Here is a 10,801-nt window from a genome sequence, read left to right on the forward strand (position 1 = left end):
AAACCTTTTTACCTGCACAGAACCCTTTTTCCCCCTGCAGGGGCTGCGCATTAGGAATCCATACCCAGCAGTGTTCGAGGGGCTGTGACAGGTCCCCGTGGTGCCAAAATACACCAGGAGGGGTGAGCTGGCTGCACCCACAGCCAGAACTGAGGGTCAAGGTCAGTGCCTGCTCCCTGGGAAGCAGAATCCCACAGCCCGGCCGAGGGTTTCTGCACCCACAGCTTGCAGGCACTCAAGAGCACTGCTGTCCCCCAACCGCCACTGCAGGACACCAGCCAAGTGACTAGCTGGAAGAGGCCAGTGACTACTGCAGACAGGACCTACCACCTTCATCCCCACTCCAGTGGAAGCAGTCACCCTCACCAAGCCTGATGAACACCCAAAGGCATACGTGTGGGTCAAGGCAACAAGCGGCTCCTTTCCCCAAGCCCCTGTTTCAATGCATCTGCAATCACACTTAGGGAGGACAAGACAAGAGAAGACAATTTGGAACGAAGCACAAAACACAGTGTCTGTAGGAAAGGGTGACTGAGCTGCAGGGCCTTGGTACAAGATCCAATTTACTCATTTGTAAAAAAGAGAGTAAAAAAACCCAAGTGGCTAGCATGCAACATCACATACATCTTCAGTAAAAAAAAAACCAAAAACAAACCACCATGGTTGTGGTCACAGGGCTTACCTTACCAATCATATTCTCCTCCCCTATTCTTGCAAGCACGTTAAACATAGCACACGTATGTTATTTGGGTGCTGACACAGGTTACAGCAAAGCAGGACACTAGCTGCTGCCTGGGACATTAAGGGAGAAAAGGTTCAAGACAGACATTTCTCACAGCCCTGCTTCATTTAGTGGCACAGAAGTAACACGAACCAGTTTAGGTCCTTTTAATCTGTCCAAGACAGGGTGCTGAAGCACAAATGATAAAACATTCTGCATTTTTACAGCAAAAATGCTACAGAAGTTTATAGGAAAAAAAAATATTTTTGTACATGGGTAAAACATTATAAATTCAAGACAACTCACAGACAAGAGGGAAAATTCCCACATCTATCGCTCATTTTTTTAAAAAGTTCCGTTTGAATGGGCAAGCAGTCAAAATGGCTTGCTCTCTCTTCCTTGAAATGAAAATCGTATCTTCCAAGTGGCTCACAGTACTGCTTCGCATCTTGGAATGTCCTCCGAAGGCTCCGCCAAGATCAAAGGAGAATAAAAACCCCCGGAGTCCTTTCAGATAGTCTCAGAGAGCAGGAGAAGGGAAAGGAAAGGGGAAGTTTATTCAAACTTTATCTTCTTCCCTTGTGGCTTGTGATCTCCACCTCCTCCTCTGCCTCCTCGGAAGCCACCTCCTCTACCTAGAAAGAAAATTATTACAAGAAGCAGAGTTACAGGCACCCCTGCACAGACACCACCGCCCTTCCAAACCCATCCCGGCACACACATGAAAACAAATTCACATCAAGCACTCTGTGGTGGCACCACACCATAAACCCAAGAATGGCTTTGGGTTGTTTTTGAGCACACCCCCTCCCCTTAGAACAGCAGCACTTGCTTCTTCTTACCTCCAAATCCTCTGCCACCACCTCTGCCACCAAATCCACCTCTTCCTCCTCGGCCTCCTCCTCTGCCACCACGACCACCAAATCCACCACCAAAACCACCGCCACGTTGAAATTCACCCTTTGGCTTGGCAAAGTCAAGGATCACTTTATTTCCATCTATCTCTCCATCCTCCATGGCTTCTTTAGCTGCTTTGGCATCTTCTGGGGAGCTGAAGTCCACAAATCCAAACCTAGGAAAAGGGTTCAGAGAGAGACAGTCAAAACTCCACCAGCCGTAGCACCACCTACGGGTGCTTTATCCTGTCAGAAACAAACACCCACGCTTCTGCAGCCACACAGGGACCAGGGCCACGTTAACTTGTCAAACAGCAGTGGCTAATCACAATCGATGGAAGCCCATTGCGAGTTTGCCAGTACTGCACAGTTAATATTCTTCTCGTGCGAATCCATAGGCTGCCACGGATTTGTTGGCAGGAAGGAGCTCATTGAGAAGTGAGCACACGCTGCCCGCCACGACCAGAGCCGAAGCTGTAAGCCTGTCCCCTGGTTCCATGCGATTTACTAGCTTCAAAGAATCACCCGCATGAACACGAGAAACACCCCAAGATGTACAAACCTGCTGAAGTGATGCTCTTTGTAGCAACTAAAATCATGCCAGGTGGCATTAAACATACCCTTTAGATGATCCAGTGTCTCTATCTGTGACTATTCTAGCACTTATAGAGCCTTCAAATGATTCTTTTAGTGTCTCCTCTGTGGTGTCCTCAGAAAGGCCTCTGACAAACAACGTTTTGCTTTGTTCTGAGGTAAGAGAAAAATTCAGAGATCAGTAAGCTTGAGGAAGGCAACCATCAGTTTCTTAACATCACATCCAGCTTGCATTACTGGCCCCTGGAACAGCTCACAGGTCTAAGGGGTTTGTTTTGAAGGAACAGCTCAGGTACTTAAAGAAGTCCTTGAAAACTTTTTCAGGACTGCAGTTAGAACCTGACATCAAAGTATCTCCCACCAACCAGCCTGGTACTGTCAAAATAATTCTCCCCCGCTCCCCCTTTCTTTTTTTAAATAGATGCCTGCATCTTATCAATAGGGATACTAACAGGACAGACACTGCTGGATCAGCACTTGACTATCTAGAGGACTTAGGCAATTTTTTCATCAGCATTTCAGATAATCAGTCATCATATCCAGCCCATTCACTCAAGATGCCAGTCTTTCACTCCACAGGCATGCCTTGTGGTTTGGTGTTTTTTTTTTTTAAAGCAGCCCTATGTTTCCATGAACGGTACACTCCTGCCCACAGGTATCTCAAGATCAAATGATCAAACATGGAACACTTACGATTAAACCCTCCTCTTGCATTCATGTTCCCTTTCTGCCATGCTGGTGAACTAAATTCCAGTCTGATTGCTCTGCCTTCAATCTCTGTGTTGTTATAGGAATTCAATGCCTCTTTAGCATCCTCAGTTGTGGGAAATTCTACAAATGCATACCTATTTGGAGGAGAAGATTTCAGTCAGCCTGAGAGGACAAGAGGCAAGTCATTCACAGTGCCAACTCAGGAGTCTGGCACAACGTACCCTTTAGGCCTGCCCTGGTTGTTCTGTGGCATCTTGATGGAAGAAGCTTTCTTAAACAGTTCCTGGAGAGTCTCTTCTGAAGCAGCGTAGGAGAGGTTGTTGACAATTAGGGTCTTTGACTCCCTCTCTCCACCTCCTACGGAGAAAACTCAGTGCTGTAAGTGCCAGTTTGGAAGAAGAGCTCTCTTCCTCTAGTCACAAGACACTCTTCTAGGGTAAGAGTAGTTGTTGCCCCCTCCTCACCTCAAGGTGAGGCACAAGGCCAACCGCAACGCTGTTTTGGTCACCTACACTAGCTGCCCCCCCTTGTCTCGAATCATGCAGTAGACATGAAATGCACAGGATGCAGAGTACAAGTCAGGCAAAAGGTCCCTTCCCGATACCATTTTCCTGCAGTACTTCAAGCTAATCTACTTCTGAACCAAGTAGAATTAAATCTTGTGTATGTCATTTGTATGCATGCTATTGGTCTAGAAAAGTACCTTTCTGATGTTCTTGATGACTCTTCTCACCAGTGAAGTCAATGACCATGGCACGACCATCAATCTCGGTGCCCTGCTTCTCCTCCAGAGCTTTGTTTGCCTCAGCTTCTGATTTAAATTCAACATAGGCCATCCTACAGCACAGAGAAGAACATAAGCAAATGCTTCCTTCCAGGAATGACTAAGTTCATGAACAAGGAGGGGGAAGGACGTCAAGAAAAAGGCTTCAAAGTATTTTCAGTACACCTACTGCAGGAGGTTCCTTAAGGAAGCTAAAGAACACACAAGCTTACTGGAATATGCCAAGAGTTTAAGGAACAGCAAACATCCAACAGTCCTCTCAGCTACGTACCCTTTGCTGTTCCCCTCCTTGTTCATTACTATTCTGATTTCTTGTGCGTTTTCAAACACCTCTCTTATTTCATCTTCAGTTAAGCGGTAGGGCAGATTCTTCACAAACAGTGTCCTAGCATCTCTCTCTGCAAAGAGAGAAAAAGTTACTATCACGTTACCAGCGAAAACCCCTGTCTCATCTATGCTGCCAGATCAGTGAGAATCAGTGAGTTGATCCAGCAGAAAATAAAGCAGTTTCAGAAGCTGAAAAAGCAACTATTACAGAAGTTTATTAGGCTACCATTCTACTCCTCTTAAGTGCATCAAGTTCAGAAAACAGGTCCTAAAACTTCAGGAAGAACCAGATCTCCTCCTCAGTGCCCCCAATGCACACTGTTTTTCAGAATCACATTTCCAGACATTTCAGTCTGAACTTGTCCATCGGTATGTAAGCATTTGAGAAACTGTTTATGATACAGAGCTCCAACCAGGATGATCTGCCTTAAAGGCATAGAAGAGCAGCCACCAGTAACACTGCTCCAGCCTGATGATGACAGCTTTTCATTGATGTGCACAGGCAGTTACGAGTTATGGGCCATACCTTTCTTATTTTCTTTTATTGTTTCCTTGCTCTTTGCTTTTTCCAGTTTGACTTCGGAACCCATTAACTTCTTTCCATTCATTTGGAGAGCTTTATCCAGATCTTCAGCAGATGAAAAGTCTACATAGCCGAATCGCCTGAAAGAAGGGTAACCTTACTATTTAAGGTGATCCATCTGTAGTAGCAGGGGACACAAACAAACCCAAAACCAGAGAGGTCCCCGCTGGTCAAGTTAGACTGTTAATAAATGCTAACCAGCCCACATAACCAAAACAACGGCAGAGAACAGCTATGTAACTGAAGTGGCAGCTCTTCCTTTATGGAAATACTGTCTGAAAAAGCTGCAAACCAAGCAAGTATTATACACTTATCAGTACCGTGCCTCTCTTCCAGCTTCCATTCATTACCTAGCAACCATCCCAGCATCCTGAAGGGAACTAGCATCAGCAGTTACACCCCTCCAAACAAATTCCTGCCAATCAAAAGAAATAGGCAGCTAAGTTCTACTGATGAACTCACTTGGAGGCACCGATTCTGACATCTAAAACTTCGATATTCTTCTTCCCAAAGAAGTCTTTGATGCCAGTCTTCAGTTCTTCATACTCCTTGGTGGGGACCAAATTTCCCACGAAGAGGGAGAAAGCTGAAGTCGGCCCTTTAAATGAAAAGATAATCAGAATCTGGGGTTTTAAGGCAGGTTGTGGTTATTTTATTTTTTTTTAAGAAGCCGGACTCCGGAAAGCTTTAGCACATCAGTTTCTGCTCTAAAGTGACATCACACTTCAGCATTAAGTCCCTTATAATCATCATTTGTGCTGGAAAAAACCTGTCCCTTCAGTTATGTACCAGCATCCTGTTCCTTCACAGCTATGCACTGTCCCAGTAACAGTCCATGAAACAAGCACTGCTTGATGATCCCACATCACCTACCGTCTGTTTTCTTTTTCTTGGCCTCTGGTGCACTTTTATTGGCCATTTCTTTCTTCCTCTTTCCAGGTGCTTCCTTGACAGGTTCTGTGGTAAAAGAACACACACCATGAAAAATACAGAACAACTTCTCCTATACTGGATCAATACAGGAGCAATAATTTTCACACCAGTCATACACGGGACCTTCTCTCATCACTACAACAACTATTTCTCAGCCCAAAAGACCATGACAGACAAAGATTTTTCTCATGAATCTTTCCTCTTAAGACAGTTATGATCTCAAAAACATTTAAACTCACTTTCATCCTCACTTTCCTCCTCGGCATCCTCTTCATCCTCATCCTCATCCTCCTCATCTTCATCCTCATCTTCTTCATCTTCCTCATCTTCAGAGTCTGCCTTGGCTTTCACTGGTGCAGCCTTTGCTGGAGTAAGTTTTTTCACTTGAACGGGGGTTGTGTCCATGGCCTCATCATCTTCAGACTCTGAAACAAATTGAGCACAAGATTTCAGACACGTTCAAGATCAAGCCCCTTTTGAGACCAAGAAAAGAAAATCTTGTGAAATACAATAGTGGTTTTCATGCTTCCTTAAGTTTGTATGTTCTCATGAAACAGGTTTAATATATTTATAGTGTTTATAAAAGCTGGCTCTCCCTCTTTGTTGCATTAAAAAACAGTACCTGTTCCCCAAGAGTTTAACCAGCAACCAAGCTAAATAAACACCCACTCAGCCACATTTAATGGACAACAGCATTCATCTAAAATCAGCTGAGCACTGCAAAGTTTTCCTTAATCTCACTTACCATCATCTTCCTCATCATCGTCATCCTCATCTTCATCCTCGTCCTCTTCTTCAGATTCTTGTTTTACTGGCACAACTGCAGGCTTTTTGGCTGGTACTGCTGCAGGTTTTTTGGCTGCAGGCTTCACAGGCATTGGTGGTTCCTCTTCCTCATCTGCACCAACAATACAGCAAGCATTTACCCACACCACTCAGCCTTCAAACTACTAGTAAAATTACTTTTCTTTCAGGAGATTTTGGCTAAGTTCAGGAAAGGACAGTCAGAAAACTAGAAGATGCTTCACATGCCGCAACATAACACAGCTGCAGCCCAAGTTCTTCTCCAAACGTCACCGATTACCCCCCTTTCCTTCCTCACCACCTTTTAATCAATGAAGCCCCTTCTCACAACTATTAAATCATACTAAACTTTCAATCCCAAAGGTATTCAAATTCAGCAACCTGACTGGACCAGCTTCAGTCCACTTATGCAAGAATGGATACGTATTTCAAAATTAACTTACCAGAATCTTCTTCATCTTCTTCCTCCTCCTCCTCATCATCTTCCTCATCATCTTCATCTTCCTCCTCACTCTCCTCCTTCTTGGCATTCTTTCCATTTTTCGCTCCTTTGGTTAGGATGGCAGCCTTTTTAGCTGGAGTAGCCACAGCCTTTTTAGCCGGAGTAGCCACAGCCTTCTTGGCAGGTGTAACTGCCTTTTTTGCAGGAGTAGCGACCTTCTTTGCAGGGGTAGCAGCCTTCTTGGCTGGTGTAACTGCTGCTTTTTGTTGTTTCTTCTGAGGGATCACCTGAAATACACCCTAGTGTAAGACATGCTGGCCCTCTAAACGACGAGGCTAATATATGGGAACTGCAACCTAAAGCCTATCCTTCTGACAGACTTTGTTTCCGCTCAATGACCTTAGTTGCCTATTCTGTTAAACTTCCTAAGGCTCAAAACCAGCTTTTTCAAGTTTTTCACAACTTATGGAACATTAAAGCATCTCCAAACTCCCTGGTCCCGAAGCAAGACCAGTAATCTCCCTAGGGGCATTTGGTAGCTTGAAATTTTCAGTCTGGCTTATTACTTGTGTGTGGCAAGTCACTTACTGCCGATCGTCGTCACCCCAGGGCAGCTCTAAGAGCCCCGCAGCCCTCCCAAAGCCTGGAAGCCCAGACCTACCTCCCGCGCGAGTTTTCCCCACGTCCCTTTTCTCTTGTGACATCAGGTTTATGCTGCAGCCGCAGGTAACCGACAGGCACCGGCTGGCTGTTAACATCGACCCCCTGTCAAACCCAGTGCACCCCCAGCCCTTGTGACACCTGCGGCACGTGCCCGGCCCCTTACCTCCTCCCCGCTGCTTTCCTCCAGCTCCGAGGACTCCTCTTCCTCGCTCTCCTCCACCTTTTTGGGGGGAGGAGCCATTTTTTTCTGTTTGATCTGATTCTTGGGAGTCTGAAAAAGAGCGCGGGCTGTTAGGCGGCATTCGCCCCCTCGCCACCCCCACCTTCCCCGCCGAGGAGCGAGCGGCACAGCCACGATCCCGCCGCCCCGGCCCGGTATCGCCGCCCCCGGACCGGGGCAATGGGGCCCTCCCGGGGCGGGCGGGGGGCGCCGCGCGCTCCCACGTGCTCGCTCTCCCCGGCGCACCACGTGGCCGCGCAGTACGGTGTAGCCCCGCCCCCCCCCCCCCCCGGGCTGCGCGCGCCGAGGTGCCCCCCTCCCCCTCCTCCGGCCCCGATCGCGGCCCCCTCCCCCCGCCCGCGGCCGGGCCTCCGCGCGCGCCACCGCGGCGGGGAACGGGCCGGGCCGATGCCCAAAGCCGCCCCCCCGAACGCGCGGCCGCGGCCCCGCCCCCCGCCGCCATCTTCATGGTGCGGGAGGGGAGGCCTGCAAACGGCCGCGCGGCCCGTGGAACCGGCGGCGGGCGGGCGGCCCGGCGCCCCCCGCTCCCAACCCATCACCATCCGCCCGCCGCCCGCCACGGCGGCGGCCGCTCCGCTTCCCGCCCGGCGGCTGCGCGCCGCCCCGCCCGGCGCCCTCACCTTGGCGATCTTCACCATGATGGCGGCGGTGCCTGGCGGCGCAGGGGCGGCGGCCGAGCTAGTTCAGGAGGGCGCTGGGCACGGCCGGCGGGGCGGCAGCAAGGAACGGAGCGGGCCCCGGGCGGGCGGCGGGAGCGGCGGCGAGGCGCTGGCGACCCGGACCGGGGACTGAAACGAAAGAGGGAGCGCAGGCCCCTTCCGCTCGCTTGCCTAGCCCTCCGCCACGCCACGCCCCCTCCGCCCCCGCTTCAGCCAATCGCCGCGCGTGGCGCGCCGCCCGGCCAATCGCCGCCTCCGCCCTTCGAGCCTCTCTGCCAATCTCTGGCGGTTTGCGATCAGCCAACGGGAAAGCGCCTTACAGCCGCCGGCGAGAGCGAGGCAGTGAGGTGGGGGGCGAGAGCGCGGAGACGCGCTGCCCGCCCGAGAGTAATCGGCGTTAGCCAATGAGAGGGCGGTAGCTCGGCGCTTGCGCCCTGATTGGGCGGCGGAGCTTAGCTGAGGGTGGGCGTGGCCGGGGCCGCGGGAGAGCACGTGGCGAGCGGCGGGACACGTGGGGGAACTGGGACGGGGTCGGGGGTCCCCTGGGCCGGGGGTCCTGGGCTTGGGGATCCCGGGAGCGCGGCAGGGGGGGGGCGGGAGGCCCGGCAGCGGGGGGGCGGGGGTCCCGGCAGCGGAGCAGGGGGGACTAGGGACCGGGGGTCCCGGGGCTGGGATCGGGCCTGCCAGCCCCTTTGCACGCCGTCGGGACAGGCTTCGCAGGCCGGCTCTGCGGCAGTTGGGCTCCGGGGATGCAGCTCAGCCCGAGCACGCTTTCTCCTTTTGGCCTTGGCAAAGGGAGGGGGCTGGGGCCTCCCCAGCGCTGCCTCTGCCCTCCCCCCCGCCCCCCGCACTCCCCCCCGGCACCTCCTTCCCAGCCCTGGGGGGCACGAAGCCCCCTCGGCCAGCCTGAAGGAGCACCCCCAGGAGCTGGTCGGTGTGCAGCTGCTGCAGCTGCGGCTGGCACAGGAGCACCCTGCAGCTGCCACCTTCCAGTGGCTCCCGGCAGGGACAAAGGACCCAACGCTGCAGAAAAAATAAACCTGTGCTCGCCTGATGAGTGCTTCCGAGTTCAGTCACTGAAAGAAGACACCAGCTTTCTCCCTGTGGAGTTTTACCCCAGTGGCTATAAATTTGGGGTAGGATGACCCCAGGAATGCAGCACCCCTGTTTAACTTGCCAGTCTGCTGGCAGGCCTGAGTGGTGGTCCCCCAAGGACATGAGTGGCCTCTATTGCTGGGGCTTCCCCGCTGCCTTACACCCTCTCCCACTTTCAAAGTGGGCATCCAGCCAGCTCCTGGGGGCTCCTGACTCACGTGTCTGTGGCTATAGCCGTTTGCCCTTCTCAGGCATGCTTGAGAGAAACCCTAACTTGGAGAATGCAAGATGCTAGGGAGCCCTAAAGGAAAAAAGCCCCACCAAACTCTCAATAAATGCAGCTGCCGTTGAGGAGACACCCCTGGGTTGCTCAGTGATACCTGAAAGCAATGGAGACATTGTGGGTGAGGCAACATACCTGGCTCCTGGGCTGTCGTAGTACCTCTTTTTCCTTTGCTGGGTGAGGAGAGGCAGTTCCAGGTGGGCAGTCGTAGCTGAGGGCACTCACTGAGGGGTGATGATGGGATCAGTCAACCTCTCCAGGAGAAAGCCAGCCTGTGGAGAGCCTGCCACCATCAGTCAGTATGGGGAGGGATGGAGCTGGAACAGAGGGGGACACTGCCCACGTTCCATCCCTGGTCACATACCCAGGCAGGTGGGGATCCTGCCTGGGGAAACCCCTTGTATAGGGCAGCTGGACTCTGCATGTGAAATAGTAACATCAGGCTCATGAACCACTGACTGCATCCTGCAGGAGCTGTTACCGAGTGCCCGGGGGAAGCAGCAGCACAGACTCGGGGTGGCCCATGGGGATGCAGGGTGATGGAGATGGAGGAAGTAGAGACCTGGCAGAAATCTTTATCTGAACCAAGAGCTAATTGTTCCCTCCTTATTCTGCCTGCGTGTGACGATGCAACAAAATCCCATATTATCATTGCTCGTACAGATCTGCTGCTAGTGCTGGGGTTGGCCTTGCTTCGTGCCCAGCAGGGGGCTGGTTTGCCATGGGAAAGGGACAACTGTTGCTTCAGCCAGGGGCAGTTTTGGCAGTCAGGACACTGCATGTGTCTAATAACATAATGTCAGCGGTGGGATCAGCAAAGGGCTGGGCTGGCAACTGGCCAGTCTCGGTTCCTAGTCCTGACAGGGGACATCTTGGTATGGCCTGTACTCCATCTTCTCTCCCAGCAGTGTGCTCAGCTCTGGCAGGTTGTTCCTGGTGCTGGCACCTCTGAGGATGCAGCAGGACCCGGTGTTTGGGGGAAGGAGCACAGCACCTGTGTGCAGACAAGTGAGAACCAACACTGCCTGCTGCACTGCGTTAATCCATGCACCATTGAGCAGGTCT

At 51.6% G+C, this 10,801-nt stretch overlaps 1 protein-coding gene and 3 non-coding genes across 4 annotated transcripts; all 4 read right to left on the minus strand.

Moving 5' to 3' along the window:
- Positions 1 to 864: 864 nt before the first annotated feature.
- On the minus strand, positions 865 to 8,536 carry NCL (nucleolin). The gene is made up of 15 exons (XM_037407075.1): positions 8,320 to 8,536; positions 7,622 to 7,729; positions 6,797 to 7,082; positions 6,295 to 6,447; positions 5,789 to 5,974; positions 5,490 to 5,573; positions 5,079 to 5,214; positions 4,560 to 4,696; positions 3,978 to 4,104; positions 3,626 to 3,759; positions 3,144 to 3,279; positions 2,905 to 3,056; positions 2,238 to 2,364; positions 1,564 to 1,793; positions 865 to 1,356 (listed from the first exon to the last, which is right to left on the minus strand). Exons 1-15 carry the CDS (start codon positions 8,335 to 8,337, stop codon positions 1,277 to 1,279), a joined length of 2,094 nt encoding a protein of 697 aa, XP_037262972.1. The 5' UTR covers positions 8,338 to 8,536; the 3' UTR covers positions 865 to 1,276.
- Positions 1,920 to 2,058, minus strand: LOC119157118. Its single transcript, XR_005107383.1, has one exon. It is a non-coding gene; the product is annotated as a small nucleolar RNA SNORA75 (small nucleolar RNA).
- On the minus strand, positions 2,677 to 2,753 carry LOC119157121. The gene has a single exon (XR_005107386.1). It is a non-coding gene; the product is annotated as a small nucleolar RNA SNORD20 (small nucleolar RNA).
- LOC119157120 lies at positions 5,307 to 5,376 on the minus strand. Its single transcript, XR_005107385.1, has one exon. It is a non-coding gene; the product is annotated as a small nucleolar RNA SNORD82 (small nucleolar RNA).
- Positions 8,537 to 10,801: the final 2,265 nt, after the last annotated feature.

Source organism: Falco rusticolus, chromosome 13, assembly GCF_015220075.1.
Source record: "Falco rusticolus isolate bFalRus1 chromosome 13, bFalRus1.pri, whole genome shotgun sequence".
NCBI lineage: Eukaryota > Metazoa > Chordata > Aves > Falconiformes > Falconidae > Falco > Falco rusticolus.

Bases quoted from the DNA above. Each gene is read 5' to 3' on its own strand.
- NCL (XM_037407075.1), bottom strand. The intron at 3,760-3,977 runs GTACGTAGCTGA...TCTGTGCTGTAG, and splicing joins AAGGAGGGGAACAGCAAAGG to GATGGCCTATGTTGAATTTA. The intron at 3,057-3,143 runs GTACGTTGTGCC...TCCTCCAAATAG, and splicing joins AACCAGGGCAGGCCTAAAGG to GTATGCATTTGTAGAATTTC.